Source organism: Coregonus lavaretus (assembly GCF_964263955.1).
Source record: "Coregonus lavaretus genome assembly, contig: HAP1_SCAFFOLD_2457, whole genome shotgun sequence".
NCBI classification, from domain to species: domain Eukaryota; kingdom Metazoa; phylum Chordata; class Actinopteri; order Salmoniformes; family Salmonidae; genus Coregonus; species Coregonus lavaretus.
In genome coordinates, this window is record NW_028160680.1 from 8,803 (window position 1) to 36,032 (window position 27,230).

Sequence of the window (27,230 nt, forward strand, 5' to 3'; positions counted from 1 at the left end):
CAGTTGTTGTTGTTGTATAAGTACTTACAAAATAAATTTTAGCTGTAGAAATACACTACAAGTTGTTTCCACTATTTTCACCACAACCCAGTAGCCAGTAACTTACTATAAAATTACATGGGAAAAAAACTGTTCATGCCATAAGAACATCTAAAGTATACTATAAATTTATATGCAAATGAAGCATGCCAAGTTCATTTGCATGAGGTGTCAAAAATAATAATAATAATAATATGCCATTTAGCAGACGCTTTTATCCAAAGCGACTTACAGTCGTGCGTGCATACATTTTTTTTGTGTATGGGTGGTCCCGGGGATCGAACCCACTACCTTGGCGTTACAAGCGCCGTGCTCTACCAGCTGAGCTACAGAGGACCACCAAAAAGTACCCAAGTGCATTGCAATTGACAGTAAATGTATAGCAAAACACTAATACAGTATCCTATTACTGTAGAAATGTACTGTAAAATGACTGTAAAATGTACTACTAAATTAATAGCAATGGCTAACAGTGTAATTTCATTTTATCACATTTTGAAATGTGAAATCACGTGAAAACGTGTTTTTGGAACACGTCACATGACATTTCACATGTGAAAACCTGTGGGTTTTTTTTTAAACGTCACGTGATCACGTTTTCAAATGTGCAATTCCGTTCCATCTCATATTGCTCAAATAAACAGCAAACCTGGTTTAAAAAAAACAGATAAAGCAACACCTCACGGCACAACGCCTCTCCCCTATTTGACCTAAATAGTTTGTGTGTATGTATTGATAAGTAGGCTACGTGTGCCTTTTGTAAAAAAAAATAATAATAATGGTATGTAGTTCTGTTCTTGTCTATTAATGTTCTGTATTATGTCATGTTTCATGTTTTGTGTGGACCCCAGGAAGAGTAGCTGCTGCTTTTGCAACAGCTAATGGGGATCTTAATAAAATACCAAAATGTGTTATCGCTGTTCAGCTAAAAATATGACCCCACCGGGGATTTGATCTTTCTGCTGTACCACAAAGTCTTTAGTGTACCCCTAAACATTCATTACCCATAATACATATCTGCACTTAGCAAAAGAGTGCCATCTGCATTGCTATAAGCAGTTATTCTGACTATTCTCTCATCAGTGATTTATTTAAGCAATTTGAGGGTTTTCTGTATAGTTGTCTAATGTTGGTGGGGCATATTATTGTGTTTTAAAGATGCACTATGCAGAAATCGTTCCGCCATTTCCTGGTTGCAAAAATTCAAATAGTTTGCCTAGTTTCAGTTTATGTGACAAAACAAGCAAGTATAGTGTAGAGAATCATTGTACTATCTAAACCGCTGTGGAATATATTTTCCATAACCAAAAATATAGTATTTTCAGCTGTTTGAAGCTGGTGTACAAAACCGAAACGGCCTCCCGAGTGGCGCAGCGGTCTAAGGCACTGCATCGCAGTGCTTGTAGGTGTCACTACAGACCCGGGTTCGATCCCGGGCTGTGTCGCAGCTGGCCGCAACCTGGAGACCCATGAGTCGCACAATTGGCCCAGCGTCATTTGGGTTAGGGGAGGGTTTGGCTGGCCGGGATGTCCTTGTCCCATTGTGCTCTAGCGACTCATTGTGGTGGGCTGGGTGCATGCACACTGACTTCGATCGCCAGTTGTACAGTGTTTCCTCCGACACATTGATGTGGCTGGCTTCTGGGTTAAGTGAGCAGTGTGTCAAGAAGCGGCTTGGCAGGGTCGTGTTTCGGAGGACACATGGCTCTCCACCTTCACCTCTCCCGAGTCCGTACGTGAGTTGCAGCGATGGGACAAGACTGTAACTACCAATTGGATATCACGAAAAAGGGGGTAAAAAAAACCCCCAGATCTACTGCTTCTTAGACTTGCTTTCAATGAGAAAGACATTTTTGTTATAGATCTGTCAATGTGAATTTGGTCGGGTCGCCCAAAAAGTTACATATTGCAGCTTTAATGTTACCAACAGGTTGTGAGTTCAAATCCCAGGTAATGAATGACGTTTAATAATAATAATAATGGTGTGAACATATACAATGTAGGTCAAAGCGTGCCAAATATATAAGTTGAAAACACTGAATGTTTAAAGCATAGTGTGTATGTCATAAAGACTGAAATGTGAATTGGGTTTAGTTTCTGAATTGACTGGAAGTTAAATGGAATTTACCTCAAATGGGGTTATCACACCTGTGATTTGAACTCGCAAACTGAATTCACATGTGCAAAACGTGGAAATGTCACATGTGAAATCATGTGGTTTTTCCATAAGGGCGGGAGACAGGAGTTGTCAGCGCCGCCAAAACTCGACACTTCTCCGTTTATTCCCTCTACGAGGCTACTGTATACTGCATTGTGCATTTGTAGGGCAGAGTACACTCCCATTTCTCACTCCTACCAATCCGCGCCTCCCTCCGTTCCGTCGCCTTCCTGTCTTTGTCTTCCTCTTGCACATTCACTGTTTAACTGCTGCCACGGCGAGGAGAGGAGGCGGTCCAACCGACGTTGAGCTACACCTCGTAAAGGCAAGGGGAGTGAGCAGACCCTGTACCCGCCGCTGCTCTCGCCTCTACGGCGTTACCTTAGGCTACCGTGCTCATCACGGATCACGCACTGCTCACGACCACTGCACCCCCCCCCCCGCCCCCCCCACCCACCAGCTCGGTTGGGCTCGGGCTATTATAGGACCTAGGACCTAGAATCTCCAGCCATTCTGGACCAACCTCGCCAGATCCAGGAGCGAACAGCGGCAGTTTTAGAAGAGAGGCACGCCACCCTGGTTTCTCTCCGTCGCTTGTCCCTCCTCGCACTCTGCTCGCTCACAGGCAGACATGGAAGATGGTCCGTCTTCGACAAGCTGTTTTCGAAGGATAACGGACTGTTTTCTGGGCTCAAGTAAGTACTTTTTCTTTGCAGCAGTCAAACTGTTGAATGTCATCTTTATCAATGGGCGCATGTCCATCAATTCTGAATGGAGCCAAGTAAATGTGTTGGTATTTTTACACATGTTGTATTATCCACGATTTGAACGCGGGATTTCGTGGCTCTAGTTTTGGACTTCGCCGTGATCACAATTAGGCTACACATTAATGCTCGATTATTAATATTTATGTATTTTATTTATTTAACCTTTATTTTGACGGAGTCATGCTGAGAGACCTATGTCTCTTTTACAGATACACTACGAGAAGCAAAATAGAGATAAAACAAACCAAACAAGAATTAGCCAATTAAAACACATTTCTTATTATGATCAGTTGCAATTATAACAACTTGGAAATAGCCTATCCAACTTTCGAAATGGCAACAGATTGATAGCTGATCAGTGATAACATCCGAAACATGGGTGGGGACAGTAGAATACCCCATAATGTACCCTAGTGACGATGAGGAGTAAGCACTGACCGACACTTTACAAAGCGAGTAGCGGAATGAAATCCCTGGTCCGCTGTTGTGGTAAAATTGATGTACGGAGCTGGTGGTGCGAAAGAGGCAGCACCACTGTTGACCCGTTTCTCCAGAACGCAAAGTCCAGACTCTGTCTCTGCATTGCGCGTACATTCCTTGCCAGACTGCGCCGCTATGACTCGTAGACCGGCTCCGATTGTTATGTTGAACTTAACATGCAAAGTTAAACGTAAAAGCGAAATAACTTATATCCGCCTGTCTGTATAGTAGACCTATCAAGATGTCCCTTGACTAGCCCTACACGGGCTGCCACCTATTTACGAGCGTGTTTCTCTGACTCACATCACACCTAGGCCTACGGTTACACTTGATTGTTGTAAAACTGGTTGTTTGGACCCAAGCCTGCTGTATTGGCCGTTACATGCACACTATGCCTGCTAACATTTCCATCTGAAAAATGATCACCGTGCCTCAATGAGAAGATCATGTTCATGTTGCTGTCCGAATCATTTTCTCTTGTATTTATCTCAACTCGCACATGATTTCACTTTGCGTCGCACATTATTTCACTTTGCGTCCAGCCTAGTTTGGGGCAGCGGGGGTTAATATAAGCCTGGCTGTCTGCATGTCCAACCTCGGAAACAGTGTTTCACTTTAGAATTGGATCTCAGTACGATACATAGGGAGTGAACTGTGCCCAGACGAGAAGAGACAACTTTTTCTGAGCCAAGCAAAATCACGCATCAACTGATCAACATCATTATCATGGACATATCCAAGTAAATGCCAAAAGAAGAAAAAAAAATCAAACAAACGAAAATGCAGCTAGTGTACTGTCATTCCAGGTTCAATGTTTGAAGTGACTGAGTTAGCTGAAGTTAGCTAGCTAGCTAGCAAGTGACAAGAACGTTTTCCAGCCTGCTTAGCAACCATTTTGTTTAGAACCAATGACCAGTCCTTTTGCATAGCAACTAGACAAAATTAACTCCTCTGCTATTGCGTCTGGCTGAAAAAAGCCATTTAAATTGGCTTTTTAACTACTTTGCAGATATGAAAGAAACATACAATCATTATATCAGTCAAAAAATATCACATTCCCAGTTTATGCTTCAAAACCAACTTCATGAGAGGTTTTAAAAATAGGTTCTATTTGACTCAGAATTCCATGACGTACAGTAAAGCATTGTTGCCAGAACAGATCAAATCAAATCAAATTCTATTTACCACATGCGCCGAATACAACAGGTGTAGACATTACCGTGAAATGCTTACTTACAGCCCTTAACCAACAATGCATTTATTTTTTAATAAAAAAGTAAAATAAAACAACGACAACAAAAAAGTGTTGCGAAAAAAAGAGCAGAAGTAAAATAAAATAACAGTAGGGAGGCTATATATACAGGGGGGTACCGGTGCAGAGTCAATGTGCGGGGGCACCGGCTAGTTGAGGTAGTTGAGGTAATACAGTGGGGGAAAAAAGTATTTAGTCAGCCACCAATTGTGCAAGTTCTCCCACTTAAAAAGATGAGAGAGGCCTGTAATTTTCATCATAGGTACACGTCAACTATGACAGACAAAATGAGAAAAGAAAATCCAGAAAATCACATTGTAGGATTTTTAATGAATTTATTTGCAAATTATGGTGGAAAATAAGTATTTGGTCAATAACAAAAGTTTCTCAATACTTTGTTATATACCCTTTGTTGGCAATGACACAGGTCAAACGTTTTCTGTAAGTCTTCACAAGGTTTTCACACACTGTTGCTGGTATTTTGGCCCATTCCTCCATGCAGATCTCCTCTAGAGCAGTGATGTTTTGGGGCTGTCGCTGAGCAACACGGTCTTTCAACTCCCTCCAAAGATTTTCTATGGGGTTGAGATCTGGAGACTGGCTAGGCCACTCCAGGACCTTGAAATGCTTCTTACGAAGCCACTCCTTCGTTGCCCGGGCGGTGTGTTTGGGATCATTGTCATGCTGAAAGACCCAGCCACGTTTCATCTTCAATGCCCTTGCTGATGGAAGGAGGTTTTCACTCAAAATCTCACGATACATGGCCCCATTCATTCTTTCCTTTACACGGATCAGTCGTCCTGGTCCCTTTGCAGAAAAACAGCCCCATACTTCACAGTAGGTATGGTGTTATTTCGATGCAACTCAGCATTCTTTGTCCTCCAAACACGACGAGTTGAGTTTTTACCAAAAAGTTATATTTTGGTTTCATCTGACCATATGACATTCTCCCAATCCTCTTCTGGATCATCCAAATGCACTCTAGCAAACTTCAGATGGGCCTGGACATGTACTGGCTTAAGCAGGGGGACACGTCTGGCACTGCAGGATTTGAGTCCCTGGCGGCGTAGTGTGTTACTGATGGTAGGCTTTGTTACTTTGGTCCCAGCTCTCTGCAGGTCATTCACTAGGTCCCCCCGTGTGGTTCTGGGATTTTTGCTCACCGTTCTTGTGATCATTTTGACCCCACGGGGTGAGATCTTGCGTGGAGCACCAGATCGAGGGAGATTATCAGTGGTCTTGTATGTCTTCCATTTCCTAATAATTGCTCCGACAGTTGATTTCTTCAAACCAAGCTGCTTACCTATTACAGATTCAGTCTTCCCAGCCTGGTGCAGGTCTACAATTTTGTTTCTGGTGTCCTTTGACAGCTCTTTGGTCTTGGCCATAGTGGAGTTTGGAGTGTGACTGTTTGAGGTTGTGGACAGGTGTATTTTATACTGATAACAAGTTCAAACAGGTGCCATTAATACAGGTAACGAGTGGAGGACAGAGGAGCCTCTTAAAGAAGAAGTTACAGGTCTGTGAGAGCCAGAAATCTTGCTTGTTTGTAGGTGACCAAATACTTATTTTCCACCATAATTTGCAAATAAATTCATAAAAAATCCTACAATGTGATTTTCTGGAGGAAAAAAATCTCAATTTGTCTGTCATAGTTGACGTGTACCTATGATGAAAATTACAGGCCTCTCTCATCTTTTTAAGTGGGAGAACTTGCACAATTGGTGGCTGACTAAATACTTTTCCCCCCCACTGTATGTACATGTGGGTAGAGTTAAAGTGACTATGCATAAATAATTAACAGAGTAGCAACAGCGTAAAAAGATGGGGTGGGGGTGGGGGGGCAGTGCAAATAGTCTGGGTAGCCATAATTAGCTGTTCAGGAGTCTTATGGCTTGGGGGTAGAAGCTGGAGAAGCTGTTGAGAAGCCAATATAAATCACAAATACATTTCTTGGTAGTCCAAAAAGTATTGCTATCAGGTTGTAAATCACAGCTGGCCTGGTACATTATTTGCTGCCGTCACCCATTCGAGATGCATCATTTCATTTTCAATGACTTAATATTATAAACAAAAATGGGCGACTGTAACTAAGGCTGGGGAATGTCAATACAATCAAACTAGCAAGGGCAGTGATCACAAGTCAGTCATATTTTTTCTAATAAAACAATGGCCAGTTTGGGTCACAGTTGCACGTAAAAAAAACTAAACCAAAAAAATAGGCTATGTCTGGCTCACAAATTTGTGCTTTTTTCTTCAATATGGCCCGTGCGCTGATTGAGTTTGGCACCCCTGGGCTAGCGTAACTATTGATGTAACTAGCTATTTATTTAGAAAGCTAAAAACACGAAACCTTAGCTAGCTGTCTGGGAGGATGTCATGTCATTGGAGGAGTGGGTGAGTGATCGACTTTTTCCCCTCATATCATTTTTGTTGGCTACAGCTATATATGCTGCAGGTGTAATTTAGTTATCTAGCAAGGAATGTGAATCGCTTTTCTAGCTAGCTGGCTATGCTGAACTTGAAAGACTGTTATCCACAGTTAGCATATCTCTTAGTTGTCAATCAAATGTATTTGGCATCGATCAAACGGGAGGGCCGTCAGGCAAGTTCCAATTCAGTTTTCAAACCGTGGTTTTGGACCGGCTGCAGAAGGGTGAGGAGGCTACTATTCCCCTTAGTTTATATCAGTGCAATTTTGACGACGAACTAAGCTGAAAAAGTTTGAGAGGGTTTATCTAATGTTCCCTCGTTAGATTTGAGCTCATCTCGCTCTGGCTTTCATTAGTTGTTGATCTTGTTGTTGTTGATGTGCGAAGGCAACTGAGGGAGAGAGAGCCTACCTTTTCAAGGTTTTTTGATCAATAGGATTGTGATGTTCCCAAATGTAAAAGGACTCCCGTGGTATTTACGTATTTGCAGAAATCCATTCAGGTGTATTTTGTGGCTGTTGGCGAATGCGGTCTAATGATCTAAAGTCGTGCTGTTGCTACTGCTTGTAAACACACAGTCCAGTTCAAAGTGTATGATGGTAGGCCAGTTTGGCAAATGGCTTATTTGCATATAGGTCTACTGTACTGTAGCTCTGATTGGCTGTGGCGCACCGGTCTGCGTAGACTCCGGTCCTGGACAGGACAGATGTTTTTATTAGGTTTTATTTACTGCAGTGTCTATTAATTGTCCAAACACACGGCTGCTTTCCCACTCTATATCTAGAATTTTCCAAAATGCCTTACTTTATGTAATTCCCAAATATTCTAGGAATTTATGAAAACGTGAAAATGACCATATTGACAGAAAATGTAAAAAATTAAAAAAATTAAAAATAAAGGTGTCATGTTCTTCCTGGGGGTGTATTTGTACAGATTTTAATAAAATTTCACGCTGCTAAAACGCTGTCAGTTCCACTTTAAATGTGACTGCATTCATGATACAGCACTGCCTCTTGTGCCTTATTGCTTAATATAGTTTCAGACATTTACGTTCTACACTATTACACTACATGCATTAAATCGTTTCATTAGTGAATACTGTGCAGTACACGTTTGGTAGGCTATGCGAATCAATGTTAGTCTGGCTGGTTCATATGGACCTATAACTTCATAATGAGCTGAGCACAAATTATTTGATCATTTTCAGCCAGAGACCCTTTGCCATTTCACTGAACACAGCTGTCAAATCTATAGATTAGTATTGGGTTTTAGAATGTTTACAGTCATATATCCATATCATATTATATATATTACAGTCATATATCCATATCCAGGCTCTGTCGCAGCCGGCCGCGACCGGGAGACTCATGGGCGGCGCACAATTGGCCCAGCGTCGTCCAGGGTAGGGGAGGGAATGGCCGGCAGGGATGTAGCTCAGTTGATAGAGCATGGCGTTTGCAACGCCAGGGTTGTGGGTTCGATTCCCACGGGGGGCCAGTATAAAAAAAATATGTATTCACTAACTGTAAGTCGCTCTGGATAAGAGCGTCTGCTAAATGACTAAAATTTAAAATTTAAATGTAAATATTATAGATATGGTTTTATTTGTGATTTGGAATAACCGCAATGAACAAAAAGTAGGCTGTTTTTTTTTTACACTGTACCATCAGACTTTGCATGTCACTTGAATATCACTTAGTAAAATGGAATTGCCATTGACCATACTATAGTAAGGTTGGAGACCAAGGTGCCACTCACAAGAAAAATACATCCTTTATCCCCTCAGCAGTGACAAACCTAAATAAGACCGATGAACTGACATGTAAATGTTCAATGTGTATATTTTATGTCTGTTTTGATTATTTTACTGTAAGCCAGAGCGCCAAAGACACATTTTCCATTCTTTGTCAACTTAATGGACAATCAAGTTTTCTTATCTTCTGATCTTAACAGGTTTATTACACAGTTACAACACAGTTACAACACAGTTACAACACAAGTTACAACACTTGTACATTTAACTGATGTGAATGTAATGATTAAGCTGAGGTTACACACAATACACAGCTATACTGGACCACTGTGTAATTACATTGGGGTTATACAGTATTTAACTACACAATACACGTCAACTTATCCGTCTACATTTGAGAAAAAGATTTAACTCAGGAATATTTTAAAATGGGGACATGAAACAGATTAAAGATATATGATTGGAAAGCACAGCATTTTGGTGTCAGTATTAAAGTCGACATAATCTAGTAGTCTTTTCAGTGGCATCATGTCAGTATAGTTGAGTTTTTGAGTGAAATATCACTGAAAGGCACCAAAACATTTAGAAATGCTGGTCTTTTCAAAATTAGTGACGTCTCACTCTGACAATCAATTAATCAGGTCTTAATTTAGGATAATCCTGACAGCACTTCCTGGGCCAAGGGAGAGCGCTCAGGGATAGATTAATTGTGTCTGAGGGGAACTGACGTTCACAAAATGTTACATGCACTTTAGTCTCTCTCTCACAGGGGAAAAAACATACTTTCCATGCATCGTCTGGTTCCTGTGTAATTTTCTTAGACAATGTAGCTTTTTTAAACTCGAAATGAAGTGTATACACTATATATACAAAAGTATGTGGACTCCCCTTCAAATTAGTGGATTTGGCTATTTCAGCCACACCTGTTGCTGACAGGTGTATAAAATCGAGCACACAGCCATGCAATCTCCATAGACAAACATTGGCAATAGAATGGCCTTACTGAAGAGCTCAGTGACTTTCAACGTGGCACCGTCATAGGATGCCACCTTTCCGACAAGTCAGTTCGTCAAATTCTGCCCTGCTAGAGCTGTAAGTACTGTTATTGTGACGTGGAAACGTCTAGAAACCACAACGGCTCAGCCGAGAAGTGGTAGGCCACACAAACTCACAGAACGGGACCGCTGAGTGGTGAAGCGCGTTGAGCGTAAAAATGTAAAAATCGTCTGCATAGTGCCAACTGTAAAGTTTGGTGGATGAGGAATTATGGTCTGGGGCTATTTTTCATGGTTCGGGCTAGGCCCCTTAGTTCCAGTGAAGGAAAATCTTAACGCTACAGCATACAATGGCATTCTAGACGTTCTGTGCTTCCAACTTTGTGGCATCAGTTTGGGGAAGGCCCTTTCCCGTTTCAGCATGACAATGCCCCCGTGGACAAAGCGAGGTCCATACAGAAATGGTTTGTCGAGATCGGTGTGGAAGAACTTGACTGGCCTGCACAGAGCCCTGACCTCAATCCCATCGAAAACCTTTGGGATGAATTGGAACGCCGACTGCGAGCCAGGCCTAATCGCCCAACATTAGTGCCCGACCTCACTAATGCTCTTGTGGCTGAATAGAAGCAAGTCCCCGCAGCAACGTTCCAACATTTAGTGGAAAGCCTTCCCAGAAGAGTGGAGGCTGTTATAGCAGCAAAGGGGGGACCAACTCCATATTAATGCCCATGATTTTGGAATGAGATGTTCGTCTTTGTTTTCTGGCCCTCATCGGCGTGTGTGTGTCTGTCTGTGTGTGTCTGTCTGTGTGTGTGTGTCTGTGTGTCTGTCTGTGTGTATGCTGTCCTCTCCCAGTCATAGACTCACATCCGTACTGGTCCCAGATCTGTTTGGATTTTGTAGCCAAGGTTAGTTATTACAAATGAAATAGTTGTTTTAGTGTTGCAATCACATTCCCATCCCATCAAAATGTCACTCCTTTTAAATGATACAGTGGCCCTAGTGTCTTCTCAGGACTAACTGATCCCTTCTTTACTTTGATAGGATTCACATATTCTGAGTAAACTTGAAATCTGTGCCCATGTCTTTGTGTGTGTGCGTGTACGGGTGTGTGTGTGTGTGCGTGTATGGGTGTGTGTGTGTGTGCATGTACGGGTGTGTGTGTGTGTGTGCGTGTACGGGTGTGTGTGTGTGTGTGCGTGTACGGGTGTGTGTGTGTGTGTTTGCGGAGGTTTCTGTCACCCATGGTGGAACATCCCATCCTACATCCAGGACAACACTCCTTGGTTATCAGACGGATGCAGCTACTGCAACACTGGACTGGCCTGTGGCTGCACGGGAAACTCGCTGCTCTGGACTGTGCTGTCCACTCTGTCTCCCGTTCCATGTACCAGAATGCTGCCGTTGGCCAGGACATTCTCACCTTTACTGTTAAACCCAGGCTGAAAGATCTACCAATAAAATATAATCTAGCACTCTGGTACCCTGCAAACCATGACCCATTTTGTATTCTACATGAGTCAAATGTAATGGAGTCCATTGCCCATGTTGTGAATGGCTGCTGTTCATACAAGGATTTGTACATTGCTATACATTACCGTCTTGTTGACCTGATAGCCAGCGAGGAGAGACAAGTGGTCTCACCAACAGCACACATGCAGAGACATTATTGTGTAAGGGGAAGCTGGTTTGATGTTGATGATGATGTGTTCTCCTGTGTGCCAAAAACGCCAGATATTGTTGTTGTGGGGGGAGGCCAGGGGGAGGGGCTCATTTTGGAAGTGGGCTGCTCATTTGACGGCTACATGGAGCAGGCCTTTACCGAGAAGCTGCTTAAGTACCAGCCCCTCGTGGCACGCTTGGACAGCCTCGGGCGGAGGTGCAAGCTGGTGGCGCTGATATTTGGCAGTCTCGGCCACATACACAGGCTTGCAGTGCGTGGCCTCCAGATTGCGGGCCTGACAAAAACTAGGGCAAAGCAGTTGGCTAGGTACTGCTCTGTTTCAGCTGTCGTGGGCAGCCTAGCTGTTTGGAGAAGGAGGTGCTTTCTGTACCATTGAGTGCCATGCATATAGGGACCTTTGAAATGTTTGGATCCTTTTTTTGTAAATTTGAGTGGTGGATTCAAATAAAGTATTTAAAATGTGTGTGTGTGTGTGTGTGTGTGTGTGTGTGTGTGTGCCCTGGGGTCCCAGAGGTCACTCCAGGTCAGCACTAATAGCATCTGACAGGCATTCTCAAACCCAAATGACTGTGGAGGAGGAAGTGACTTAACTCAGTGAAGAAGGCTGTGTTATCATGCTGTACATTTTCTGTCTCTACTGAATGGAGCGAGGAGGAGGAGGGGGGGGGGGGAGGAGGGGGAGAAGGAGGAGGGGCAGGAGGATGGGGGAGAAGGAGGAGGGGCAGGAGGAGGAGGAGGAGGGGCAGGAGGAGGGGGGAGGAGGAGGGGCAGGAGGAGGAGGAGGGGGGAGGAGGGGGAGAAGGAGGAGGAGGGGCAGGAGGAGGAGGAGGAGGAGGAAGGGCAGGAGGAGGGGGGGGGAGGGGGAGGAGGAGGGGGGAGGGGGAGGAGCTCTTTGCTCTTGTTTACTCCTGTCCAACTAGCAGTCTGTTATTTCTGTTATTTTGACTATAACATACAGGTAGATCAGAACTCAGCCCTAAACTGTGTCTGGCTTCAGATTATGAGGACGGTATTATCATTATTATCTTGACTAGACTACTATAACTTTTTTAAGGAGAATGGAATTCTGAAGTTCTTCCATATTTTTAAGACAGGATAGGAGCAGGGAGACTGAAATGCATAGGACTTCATCAAACCAGGATCCACAGGGGGAAGCACATGGTTCCGGAGGCGATATTGTTACCCACTCGACCAGACTCTGGTCCAGTCTACTATAACTTAACCTTGGTGTTGTAAAGAACAGGACCTTGGCCTTTCTATGACGGTAACCTAACGTAGCAGGCGAAACAGTTGGCGGTATCTGAACATTGACTTAATCTGAGTAACTCAAACCAGTGTGTGTGTGTGTGCATGTGCGTGTGTGTGTCTCTCTGTGTGTGTGTGTGTGTGTGTGTCTCTGTGTGTGTGTGTGTGTGTGTGCGTCCATCCCATGAACAACGGACATGCCTTATCTACATCTCCACCTGCCATTTATAGCCCTTGGCCTTTACGACTGTGTACCCTGTTCCCTATACACACGACTGTGTACCCTGTTCCCTATACACACGACTGTGTACCCTGTTCCCTAAACACACGACTGTGTACCCTGTTCCCTATACACTACACTCATTTTCACCAGAGCCCTATGGGCCATGGTCAAAAGTATTGCACTACTGGTCCTGGTCCCTGGTCAAAAGTAGTGCACTAAATAGGGAATAGGGCGCCAGTTATACCCTTCACCCTTTACATCTAATGATCTGGAAATAGACCCTTACCCTTTACATCTAATGACCTGGAAATAGCCCCTTACCCTTTACATCTAATGATCTGGAAATAGACCCTTCACCCTTTACATCTAATGACCTGGAAATAGCCCTTCACCCTTTACATCTAATGACCTGGAAATAGCCCCTTACCCTTTACATCTAATGATCTGGAAATAGACCCTTCACCCTTTACATCTAATGACCTGGAAATAGACCCTTCACCCTTTACATCTAATGACCTGGAAATAGACCCTTACCCTTTACATCTAATGACCTGGAAATAGACCCTTCACCCTTTACATCTAATGACCTGGAAATAGACCCTTCACCCTTTACATCTAATGACCTGGAAATAGTCCCTTCACCCTTTACATCTAATGACCTGGAAATAGTGCAAATTACCTTTCCATGGAAGTCACTGTGTACTGTGTGTGTGTGTGTGTGTGTGTGTGTGTGTGTGTGTATATATATATATACAGTGGGGAGAACAAGTATTTGATACACTGCCGATTTTGCAGGTTTTCCTACTTACAAAGCATGTAGAGGTCTGTAATTTTTATCATAGGTACACTTCAACTGTGAGAGACGGAATCTAAAACAAAAATCCAGAAAATCACATTGTATGATTTTTAAGTAATTAATTGGCATTTTATTGCATGACATAAGTATTTGATCACCTACCAACCAGTAAGAATTCCGGCTCTTACAGACCTGTTAGTTTTTCTTTAAGAAGCCCTCCTGTTCTCCACTCATTACCCTATATTAACTGCACCTGTTTGAACTCGTTACCTGTATAAAAGACACCCGTCCACACTCAATCAAAAAGACTCCAACCTCTCCACAATGGCCAAGACCAGAGAGCTGTGTAAGGACATCAGGGATAAAATTGTAGACCTGCACAAGGCTGGGATGGGCTACAAGACAATAGGCAAGCAGCTTGGTGAGAAGGCAACAACTGTTGACGCAATTATTAGAAAATTGAAGAAATTCAAGATGACGGTCAATCACCCTCGGTCTGGGACTCCATGCAAGATCTCACCTCGTGGGGCATCAATGATCATGAGGAAGGTGAGGGATCAGCCCAGAACTACACGGCAGGACCTGGTCAATGACTTGAAGAGAGCTGGGACCACAGTCTCAAAGAAAACCATTAGTAACACACTATGCCGTCATGGATTAAAATCCTGCAGCACACGCAAGGTCCCCCTGCTCAAGCCAGCGCATGTCCAGGCCCGTCTGAAGTTTGCCAATGACCATCTGGATGATCCAGAGGAGGAATGGGAGAAGGTCATGTGGTCTGATGAGACAAAAATAGAGCTTTTTGGTCTAAACTCCACTCGCCATGTTTGGAGGAAGAAGAAGGATGAGTACAACCAGAGGACAGTGGTCCTCTGTAGCTCAGCTGGTAGAGCACGGCGCTTGTAACGCCAAGGTAGTGGGTTAAATCCCCGGGACCACCCATACACAAAAATGTATGCACACATGACTGTAAGTCGCTTTGGATAAAAGCGTCTGCTAAATGGCATATTATTATTATTTATTATTAACACCATCCCAACCGTGAAGCATGGAGGTGGAAACATCATTCTTTGGGGATGCTTTTCTGCAAAGGGGACAGGACGACTGCACCGTATTGAGGGGAGGATGGATGGGGCCATGTATCGCGAGATCTTGGCCAACAACCTCCTTCCCTCAGTAAGAGCATTGAAGATGGGTCGTGGCTGGGTCTTCCATTATGACAACGACCCGAAACACACAGCCAGGGCAACTAAGGAGTGGCTCCGTAAGAAGCATCTCAAGGTCCTGGAGTGGCCTAGCCAGTCTCCAGACCTGAACCCAATAGAACATCTTTGGAGGGAGCTGAAAGTCTGTATTGCCCAGCGACAGCCCCAAAACCTGAAGGATCTGGAGAAGGTCTGTATGGAGGAGTGGGCCAAAATCCCTGCTGCAGTGTGTGCAAACCTGGTCAAGACCTACAGGAAATGTATGATCTCTGTAATTGCAAACAAAGGTTTCTGTACCAAATATTAAGTTCTGCTTTTCTGATGTATCAAATACTTATGTCATGCAATAAAATGCAAATTAATTACTTAAAAATCATACAATGTGATTTTCTGGATTTTTGTTTTAGATTCCGGCTCTCACAGTTGAAGTGTACCTATGATAAAAATGACAGACCTCTACATGCTTTGTAAGTAGGAAAACCTGCAAAATCGGCAGTGTATCAAATACTTGTTCTCCCCACTGTATGTGTGTGTGTGTGTGTGTGTATGTGTGAGAACTGTGAGCTTGCATGTTTGAGTTAGGGTGTGTGTGTTTTAGGTGTGTTTAGGTGAAATTAGAACAAAAAGCATTTTTTGAAATGCAGGCACTGGAGCTCCATGTATCCATGGATACACATTGACCAAACAACAGAAGGGTTTCCTTATAGTTAGGAAGAAGGGGTACACAAACACTTACCCTTATAAACACACACACACACACACACACACATTGTGTTGGACGCTGTGCTCCAGTCTAGTCCTCTGTTCCACAGACGAGATAAGAAACACATGCTCTATCTCTCCGCCTGGCAAGGGACTCCCTGACGAGCTGTTGACGCACATGCCCCCCCCCTCCCCACTGCCACACACACGCATAAAAACACACAGATACGCGCACACACACACATGTGTGCTCACACACACACACACACACACACACACAGCCTCAGTCTCGTAGAAGTTCATTGGCAGCATGCCCTTGACTATCAGCCAGGAGAGGAGGAGGGGAGAGTGCTCCACACTCAGAGATGAGAGAAGTGTCCTTTTCCCTTTATTCTGTGGCGTGTGTGTGTGTGTGTGTGTACTTATTGATCTATCTGTTTTAGAAGAAAGACATGTCTGTGTGTTTTCATGTGCCTGACTGAACATCTGTAGTTTTTAGGGTTGACCTCTCCCCTCTGACATCACTGTGACATCATAGCTGTCAGTTTCAAAGGAGAACTCGGATCTGGTTATGAGGATTCAGGACACCTGTCTAGTGTGTGTGTGTGTGTGTGTGTGTGTGTGTGTGTGTGTGTGTGTGTGTGTGTGTGTGCACTGTAAAACATTTCCTGTAAAATGTACAGTAATTTACTGGCAGCAATTGTCCAGTAAGTTACTGTAATTTATTTTACACTACAGCTACTGTAATCCATTTGTCGGTAATCAATTTTACGGTACCACAAATGTTACTGTAATCTAATTTACAGTATATTACTGGATTTACCCATTCAGCGGCATATTACCCAGTGTTCTTTGGAGTTTTCATTTTTACATTTCCATTTTGGGCATTTAGTGGGTGCTCTTGTCCTTAGCAACTTACAGTCAGTGCATTCAACCAAGATTAATTTTAATAAAAACATATCACAGTGATATCAATTAAAATGTTACTGTAACCGTTACTGAAAATGTTGTTGCTGTTAAGGATACACTGGTCTTCAAAATAATTGTAATTACAAGAAGATATCTTATGATATACACTACATGACCTGCTCGTCGAACATCTCATTCCAAAATCATGGGCATTAATATGGAGTTGGTCCCCCCTTTGCTGCTATAACAGCCTCCACTCTTCTGGGAAGGCTTTCCACTAGATGTTGGAACATTACTGCAGGGACTTGCTTCCATTCAGCTACAAGAGCATTAGTGAGGTCAGGCATTGATGTTGGGCGATTAGGCCTGGCTCGCAGTCGGCGTTCCAATTCATCCCAAAGGTGTTCGATGGGGTTGAGGTCAGGGCTCTGTGCAGGCAGGTCAAGTTCTTCCACACCGATCTCGACAAACCATTTCTGTATGGACCTCGTTTGTGCACGGGGTAATTGTCATGCTGAAACAGGAAAGGGCCTTCCCCAAACTGTTGCCACAAAGTTGGAAGCACAGAATCGTCTAGAATGCCATTGTATGCTGTAGCGTTAAGATTTCCCTTCACTGGAACTAAGGGGCCTAGCGCGAACCATGAAAACCATCCCCAGACCATTATTCCTCCTCCGCTGAACTTTACAGTTTGCACTATGCATTGGGGCAGGTAGCGTTCTCCTGGCATCTGTCAGATGGTGCCAGATGGTGAAGCGTGATTCATCACTCCAGAGAACGTGTTTCCACTGCTCCAGAGTCCAATGGCGGCTAGCTTTACATCACTCCAGCCGACGCTTGGCATTGCGCATGATGATCTTAGACTTCTGTGCTGCTGCTCGGCCATGGAAACCCATTTCATGAAGCTCCCAACGAACAGTTCTTGTGCTGACGTTGCTTCCAGAGGCAGTTTGGAACACAGTAGTGAGTGTTGCAACCGAGGACAGACGATCTTTACGTGCTACGCGCTTCAGCACTTGGCGGTCCCGTTCTGTGAGCTTGTGTGGCCTACCACTTCGCAGCTGAGCTGTTTTTGCTCCTAGACGTTTCCACTTCACAATAACAGTACTTACAGTTGACCGGGGCAGACCTAGCAGGGCAGAAATTTGACGAACTGACTTGTTGGAAAGGTGGCATCCTATGACGGTGCCACGTTGAAAGTCACTGAGCTCTTCAGTAAGGCCATTCTACTGCCAATGTTTGTCTATGGAGATCGCATGGCTTTGTGCTTGATTTTATACGCCTGTCAGCAACGGGTGTGGCGGAAAGAGCCAAATCCACTAATTTGAAGCAGTGTCCACATACTTTTGTATATAGTGGGGAGAACAAGTATTTGATACACTGCCGATTTTGCAGGTTTTCCTACTTACAAAGCATGTAGAGGTCTGTAATTTTGATCATAGGTACACTTCAACTGTGAGAGACGGAATCAAAAACAAAAATCCAGAAAATCACATTGTATGATTTTTAAGTAATTAATTTGCATTTTATTGCATGACATAAGTATTTTATACATCAGAAAAGCAGAACTTAATATTTGGTACAGAAACCTTTGTTTGCAATTACAGAGATCATACGTTTCCTGTAGGTCTTGACCAGGTTTGCACACACTGCAGCAGGGATTTTGGCCCACTCCTCCATACAGACCTTCTCCAGATCCTTCAGGTTTCGGGGCTGTCGCTGGGCAATACGGACTTTCAGCTCCCTCCAAAGATTTTCTATTGGGTTCAGGTCTGGAGACTGGCTAGGCCACTCCAGGACCTTGAGATGCTTCTTACGGAGCCACTCCTTAGTTGCGCTGGCTGTGTGTTTCGGGTCGTTGTCATGCTGGAAGACCCAGCCACGACCCATCTTCAATGCTCTTACTGAGGGAAGGAGGTTGTTGGCCAAGATCTCACGATACATGGCCCCATCCTTCCTCCCCTTAATACGGTGCAGTCGTCCTGTCCCCTTTGCAGAAAAGCATCCCCAAAGAATGATTGTTTCCACCTCCATGCTTCACGGTTGGGATGGTGTTCTTTGGGTTGTACTCATCCTTCTTCTTCCTCCAAACACGGCGAGTGGAGTTTAGACCAAAAAGCTCAATTTTTGTCTCATCAGACCACATGACCTTCTCCCATTCCTCCTCTGGATCATCCAGATGGTCATTGGCAAACTTCAGACGGGCCTGGACATGCGCTGGCTTGAGCAGGGGGACCTTGCGTGCGCTGCAGGATTTTAATCCATGACGGCGTAGTGTGTTACTAATGGTTTTCTTTGAGACTGTGGTCCCAGCTCTCTTCAGGTCATTGACCAGGTCCTGCCGTGTAGTTCTGGGCTGATCCCTCACCTTCCTCATGATCATTGATGCCCCACGAGGTGAGATCTTGCATGGAGCCCCAGACCGAGGGTGATTGACCGTCATCTTGAACTTCTTCCATTTTCTAATAATTGCGTCAACAGTTGTTGCCTTCTCACCAAGCTGCTTGCCTATTGTCCTGTAGCCCATCCCAGCCTTGTGCAGGTCTACAATTTTATCCCTGATGTCCTTACACAGCTCTCTGGTCTTGGCCATTGTGGAGAGGTTGGAGTCTGTTTGATTGAGTGTGTGGACAGGTGTCTTTTATACAGGTAACGAGTTCAAACAGGTGCAGTTAATACAGGTAATGAGTGGAGAACAGGAGGGCTTCTTAAAGAAAAACTAACAGGTCTGTGAGAGCCGGAATTCTTACTGGTTGGTAGGTGATCAAATACTTATGTCATGCAATAAAATGCAAATGAATTACTTAAAAATCATACAATGTGATTTTCTGGATTTTTGTTTTAGATTCCGTCTCTCACAGTTGAAGTGTACCTATGATAAAAATTACAGACCTCTACATGCTTTGTAAGTAGGAAAACCTGCAAAATCGGCAGTGTATCAGATACTCGTTCTCCCCACTGTATATAGTGTATCTCTGACAATCGCTGGATATTGCCAATACAATACTGAGATATTCACGGTAAATTGATGCCAGAACAATGAAACACAGTATAATACAGAAAAAGTTACTATTTAACTGTAAGAAAATTATTTCTACAGTATTTTACTGTAATTACAAGGGATTCGAGCAAGCAGGTTGGCTGTATGCATTTGCATATTAGAGCATATTAATGAATACCAGGTATTTTATATCACCTGCACTTCTAGAGGCCTAAACAAAGCCTTGATTACAGGGAAGAACAGATGAAATGGACACGGGTAAATATTCAACCACTAAAAAAGGTTTAAGACCCGCTACCACTCTGATCCACATATAATTTTAAATTGGTACAGGACTCTCACTAAGTATTGCAACACATATAGCCACTTATAAGGCATGCGTTAATGAGGCATGCGTAAATGAGCCAGCGATTCTTTCTCCTCCCACAATATTTATCCACAATGCACCATCATTTACAGTATTCTGCTGTAAATATATAGCAAAACAGTACTTTATTGTTGAACTGTATTGAAAATAACATCAGCAATTGCTAATTTTGAATGTTAAATGATACTGTATATTACACTATACCAACTGATATTTGGTGTTTAATATCACTTGCTCTTTAGGCCTTAACAAAGACTTCTAAACTGACAGTGACTACAGAGATCAAAAGGATATGGCTAAACGCTCAACCATTAAAGGTTGGAGACTTGCTGCCAGTCTGATCGGTCTCCTATATGAATTTAATTGTTAGGGAACCACTTCCATATGTCACTTAAATTGGAACAGAACTCTCACTAACAGGTGCAACAAATATAGCCTCTTACAAGACACGCCTCAAAATATGTTAATGAGTGAGATACTTAACAACACCATGCACCCACTAGTGTTCAAAAGGTTTTTGGTGGACCAAAAATTCATTATGGTACTGTATTCTGAATTACAGTAAATGACTGGCAGCAATTGGCCAGTAAGTTACTTTAGAGTTTCAGGACCAGGTTTGTAGAATTCCTAAAATATACGGTATATTACCGTATTCTGTGCGGGTAAATCTACTTGAAAATCTATGGCAAAACCTGAACATGGTTGTCTAGGATTGATCAACAACCAATTTGACAGAGCTTGAAAAGAATAATGGGTAAATGTTGTACAATCCAGGTGTGGAACGTTCTTAGAGACTCACCCCAAAAGACTCACAGCTGTAATCACCGCCAAAGGTGCTTCTACAAAGTATTCACTCAGGGGTGTGAATACTTATGTAAATTAGATATTTCTGTATTTCATTTTCAATAAATTCGCTACAGAATAAAAAAAAAAAACATGTTTTCACTTTTTCAATTATGTGGTACTGTTTATCGATGGGTAAGGAAAAAAAATATCAATTTAATCAATTTTGAGTTCAACAAAATGAAGAATAAGTCAAGGAATACTTTCTGAAGGCGCTGTATCACCTCACTACCTTGTACCCTTCCCTGCACATTAACATCTCAGAGGAGTGTACAGGTGTAAGCAATGTGGCAGCCTATCAAATGGAAAGCTAAGTACTGCCCTAGTGCTTTTTCAGTTGTATAATACTTTCTGACCTACCCAAGTGACTAGGGTGTATAGGGGCTAGGGGTTGATTTTAGGGATTTACGGAGAGCGTGACCTGCGAGGCTAGCTAGGTTGTGTGAGGGTCCAGTAGGGAGCTGATGATGACGTTCTGATGGATCAGGTGGATATGTGGCCATATTGTGCAGCGGAACCCCGACCCGTTCCTCTCAGATCTCCGCAGGAGCCTAAGGCGTAGGCGGGGGGGCGAGGTCATGAGTTGATTCAGGATTCAGAGGAGGGGAATCGTTTGACACGTCAGAGGCGAGTGTCTTGTTTTTATGAGTTTACTAAAGTTTCACCAGAGTTGAAGAAGGTGTGAGGAATATAGTAGAGGCCGCAGGAGGTTGTGTCCGGAGTTGATGACGTCTGGAGCTTGAACTCAGTCGTGGCCCCCTTCGAGGACCACGCTCTTGCACTCAAAAACATCCTGCAGAGGAGACTAGACAGGAGGGACGCAAAGCACAACAACATGTTGCTTATGCCAATACACAATCCTCTCAGATCTACACAAGTGCCTAGGGTGTAGGGGATCGAGGTGATGTGGGATTATGGGAGTTAAAGTGTGCTACATGAGAGGCTAGGGAGTTGGCTAGGGTCCGGCAGGGAGTTGATGACGTCTGGGGCCTGAACTCAGTCCTGCCCCCCCACAAGGACCAGTGCTCTTTCAGTCTAACGCAGGCTGGAGAAGAAGAACATCGGAGGAGTGACGCAGGGCCAGATCTCCAGGGGGACAATAGTGACAGTGTAGAGCAGAGCACACCTAAAAAAGAATCAAGGTCTGCTTCGTAGAATAAGGACAGAGATACGTATCTAGGCCTACTGTACTCACAGGGTGAAATGAGCAGACCTAAAAATAATTACTCTAAGATCTGCTTTGTAGAATAAGGACAGACGTACGTACGTGCGTGCTTACTGAAATGAGGGTTCGGTGGATTTGTAGCTTATTTTTCCGGCCCCCTGTTCTCCCATGGTAGCCTATCAAGGCATATGGTGTCAAATTTAGATTTGTGTTCTTTTTTTTGTGTTACTTTTCTTATCTCGTTTCACGACGCTATCAAAACATTCTGTAACGTTGCACCCTTCTGAACAGACCCCAGGTTTTACTCAGGAAACTCAGCACAGAGAGATTGGGTTTCAGTTTGATGTAAAACGTATGAAAAATACAGGTACTGCTGTCCGTACGTAATGTCAAATGAGTAGCCTGCTACGCCAATGGAAGGAACAGTTTATCCAGAAAACACAAAAATAATATTTAAAAGATTAAAGAGCAATGTAGTTGACAGTAGAAGCACTGCCTACCACTGTTATTTGGCTACATGAAACGGACACAAGAGACTGATTGATAGAGTTGAAACTGACACGAGACTGATTGATAGAGTTGAAACTGACACCAAAGACTGATGGATAGAGTTGCTACCTGGGTGTAGAATGATTTAATATTACAATGAAAATAAATATGGAACTAAAGAGAGAAATATGGAGAATTGGTTTGAAAATGATTCAATTGGCCTGCGTTACATCTCTGAGCAGAAAGCCAAGAGGACTGTGATGTTTTTTCATGTTTGTTAGCGGTTTAACCATGGTGCTGTTAGATGACTAGAGGAGTGTACTAGGATGTGTGTGTGTGTGTGTCTCTGTGTGTCTGTGTTTGTTTGTTTGTTTGTTTAAAATAATCACATAGAATGTCACCTCTTCACAGAACCATGTCCGCTGTTCCGTCCGTCTTTTGAATAACAACACACATTGAAATACTGTGACCATTGAAGCAGAACAGATTTTCATCATCATGATGATGCCATTACTGTTGTATCAACGACCCCAGAGAGGGAACGAGACATGCTATTGAGGACCGCGGCCCAAATGGCACCCTATTCCCTACATAGGGCACTACTTTTGAACAGAGCCCTATGGGAGCTGGTCAAAAAGTAGTGCACTAAATAGGAAATAGGGTACCATTTGGGAGACGGTCGAGGTCTCTGACCAGAACCAGAGGGGTCAACCAAGACCTGACTTGACCACAGTGGTGTGAGGGGAGAAGCATCAACACACACACACACGCACACACACACACACACACACACACACACACACACAAACACAACCATACCACACACACATCCCACAGCCCTTAGTATCACTGCAGGCTCTCATACACTTAGAGTTAGGGGGGGGGGGGGTCATGTGATGTTGTCATGTGATGTTGTTGTGATGTCGGTTGTCATGTGATGTTGTTGTGATGTCGGTTGTCATGTGATGTTGTTGTGATGTCGGTTGTCATGGGATGTTGTCATGATGTCTGTTGTCATGTGATGTTGTTGTGATGTCTGTTGTCATGTGATCCTCTGGTTATATCTTTGATGATGCAGCATGTGATTTGGCCTGGTGACATTTTGGGTACGATTAGTAAAAAGAAAGATGCCAGATTGTATGAAACACACACACAATCGTAGATTGATGGTTGGTGTTCCTAGAATGTGTGGGGTTGGATAAGAAAAGCAGAGCTGATGGTGGTGGGTGATGGTGGTTGGAGGGTGTGTGTGGGGCGGAAGGGTGGGTGGGTGTGTGTGTGTGTGTGTGTGTGTGTGTGTGTGTGTGTGTGTGTGTGTGTGTGTGTGTGTGTGTGTGTGTTTGAGACAACAGTTGGAGGGAGGGCCCGGTTTGGGTTCATGAAGAGCAGTGGTGTCAAACTCATTTTGCCCCATTCGGTCTTCAACAAGGTCCGGAGGGTCACACTGAAATTGGTTATATTTCCTTGCTGTCAACATGTGCAAAAAATAGTCCTCTATCCATCGTTTTGGGAATGTTATGTGCTCCCTGACTGTCTAGCTTTCATTTTGGTGATATTTAGCTGGACACATTCAAGAAACTGTATGAATATAGGTCCATTATCATTTCTACACAGTTTCAATTTGGTTTTAGTAATTTCCCCCACAATGTTTTTTTTAATACATATTATTATTAAATTTTTTACTCAAACCACCCGCGGGCCAGATTGGACCCCCTCCCAGCTCTCGGTCTACTCTCTCCCTCTCCCCTGTCTGTCTGTCTGTCTGTCTGTCTGTCTGTCTGTCTGTCTGTCTGTCTGTCTGTCTGGAGGTCTGTCTGTCTGTCTGGAGGTCTGTCTGTCTGTCTGTCTGTCTGTCTGTCTGGAGGTCTGTCTGTCTGTCTCTCCCTCTCCCCTGTCTGTCTGTCTGTCTGTCTGTCTCACTGTGTCTCTCCGTCTACTCTCTCTATCCTCTTTATAATTTCTCTCTTTCCTTCTCATTCCATCTCTCTATCTCTCTCTCTCTCTCTCTATCTCCCTGTCTCTCTCTTGTCTCCTCTCTACTGTTTACCTAGGCCCCATATGCCTGTCTTCTCCTACTTTAAGTTCAGGTGGTGTAGAGTGGTGCTGAATTGACCCGTCGCTAAGTCCCGACCTAGAATCCTGGGCAACCAATCACAGCGTTCCGGTAGATAGCAACTTTCGTCGACCAAGCTCGATTCCCGAAAGCCTCGGACAAGCTCACGTTTCGAATGCATGGAGGGCAATGGCAAAAACTTTTCATCGAAACATTAATTGTTTACCAGGGATACTTGCGACTGTGATTCCAGAAATACAGAGCCCGTTGGAGTATTTTTAGAATCCGAAATTATACTTTTGTTGCATTGTTTTTGCTGGCTGGTTAGCTAGTTCATCGTTGGCCACCATTGAAAACTTTGCTAACGCTAGCTAGCTAGCTAGCCAGTGAATATAACTATTTTTTATAGTTAGTTACAGTATATTATTAATAGAACTCTCATCTTCTGTCAACATCAAGATACAATTTGAGAGAAGTAGTTATCTCCAGAAGTGGTTAGTAGCTTTAACTGCATTCTGACAGTGCATTCAGAGCCATCCAGTGGCTAGCCACACTACAAACGTGATGTTACCAGGTTACCGTGAAGCAATTGTTAGGAACGTCGAACGTTCAGGCTGCTCCAGAGACACTATGGAGGCGCTAGTCTAGTGCGCCCGGTTTAAATTGTGTTTGTTAAACGAGTGAGGAAATAGGTGGAATTGTTGAAATAGCTTCCCACTGAGAATACACTGGTTGAATCAACATGGTTTCTATGTCATTTCATTGAAATTACGTTGAATAGACGTTGAACTGACGTTGAATTGATGTTGAATTGATGTTGAATTGATGTTGAATTGACGTTGAATTGACATCCGTGCCCAGTCGGTTGTGAGCGGGAAAACATATACTATAATCCTAAATGTTGAATGATTTAGTCATATTCAATGATTTTATGTTGCGCTTATTTCCCGAATGTGGACATTACTACAGTTGTTGTTACACAAGCTCGCATTTTCACCACATAAATTGAGTGGAATTACCCATCCTTTTTACCTCAGATTGGTGATGTTAATATATACGTTTATAGTCACCAAGATGATATTAAATGGATTGCTTTAAGCAGATTCTTTGGTTTGGTAGCGTTGATTCTGTCATACGCGCCTGTCCATCGTGGGACATAGAACGCAGTTGATCATTTTCAAACTCAAATGGCAAGGAAAAATTGTGATCGCTCTCTTTTATAAAAGTCACTGGCCACAAACAACTACATGGATTTGACAGTAAAGCTGTCACTCAAATGAAAGCCAACCCCTGTCACTGTAGAGCTACATTACATGACCAAGAGTATGCGGACCCCTGCTCGTCCAACATCTCAGTCCAAAAATCATGGGCATTGATATGGAGTTGGTCCCCCCTTTGCTGCTATAACAGCCTCCACTCTTCTGGGAAGGCTTTCCACTAGATGTTGGAACGTTGCTGCGGGGACTTGCTTCCATTCAGCCACGAGCATTAGTGAGGTCGGGCACTGATGTTGGGCGATTAGGCCTGGCTCGCAGTCGGCATTTCCAATTCATCCCAAAGGTGTTTGATGGGGTTGAGGTCAGGGCTCTGTGCAGGCCGGTCAAGTTCTTCCATACCTATCTCGACAAACAATTTCTGTATGGACCTCGCTTTGTGCACGGGGGCATTGTCATGCTGAAACAGGAAAGGGCCTTCCCCAAACTTTTGCCACAAAGTTGGATGCACAGAATCGTCTAGAATGTCATTGTATGCTGTAGCGTTAAGCTTTCCCTTCACTGGAACTAAGGGTCCTAGCCTGAAACATGAACAGCCTCAAACCATTATACCTCCTCAACCAAACTTTACAGTTGGCACTATGCATTGGGCAGGTAGCGTTCTCCTGGCATCCACCAAACCCAGATTCGTCCGTCGGACTGCCAGATGGTGAAGCGTGATTCATCACTCCACTCCGTTTCCACTGCTCCAGAGTCCAATGGCGGTGAGCTTTCCACCTCTCCAGCCGACGCTTGGCATTGCGCATGGTGATCTTAGGCTTGTGTGCGGCTGCTCGGCCATGGAAACCCATTTCATGAAGCTCCAGACAAACGTTGCTTCCAGAGGCAGTTTGGAACTCGGTAGTGAGTGTTGCAACCGAGGACAGATTATCTTTACGTGCTTCGCGCTTCAGCACTCGGTGGTCCCTTTCTGTGAGCTTGTGTGGCCTACCACTTCGCGGCTGAGCCGTTGTTGCTCCTAGACGTTTCCACTTCACAATAACAGCACTTACAGTTGACCGGGGCAGCTCTAGCAGGTTAGAAATTTGACGAACTGACTTGTTGGAAAGGTGGCATCCTATGATGGTGCCACGTTGAAAGTCACTGAGCGCTTCAGTAAGGCCATTCTACTGCCAGTGTTTGTCTATGGAGATTTCATGGCTATGTGTTCGAAATTTATACACCTGTCAGCAACGGGTGTGGATGAAATAGCCAAATCCACTCATTTGAAGGGGGATCCACATACTTTTGTACAGTGGGGAAAAAAAGTATTTAGTCAGCCACCAATTGTGCAAGTTCTCCCACTTAAAAAGATGAGAGAGGCCTGTAATTTTCATCATAGGTACACGTCAACTATGACAGACAAAATGAGAAAAAGAAATCCAGAAAATCACATTGTAGGATTTTTAATGAATTTAT

General features: G+C 43.7%; 1 protein-coding gene across 1 annotated transcript in view; it reads left to right on the forward strand.

Annotated features, from left to right (window-relative positions):
• Positions 1–2,821: 2,821 nt before the first annotated feature.
• LOC311121571 (cAMP and cAMP-inhibited cGMP 3',5'-cyclic phosphodiesterase 10A-like) overlaps positions 2,822–27,230 on the forward strand; it is a gene marked incomplete at its 3' end in the record, with an annotated part of 68,345 nt that continues 43,936 nt past the window's right edge. Inside the window, exon 1 of the mRNA XM_084196035.1 lies at positions 2,822–2,892. Coding sequence (XP_084052161.1) covers positions 2,829–2,892 — 64 coding nt within the window. The remainder of the gene's footprint in view (positions 2,893–27,230) is intronic.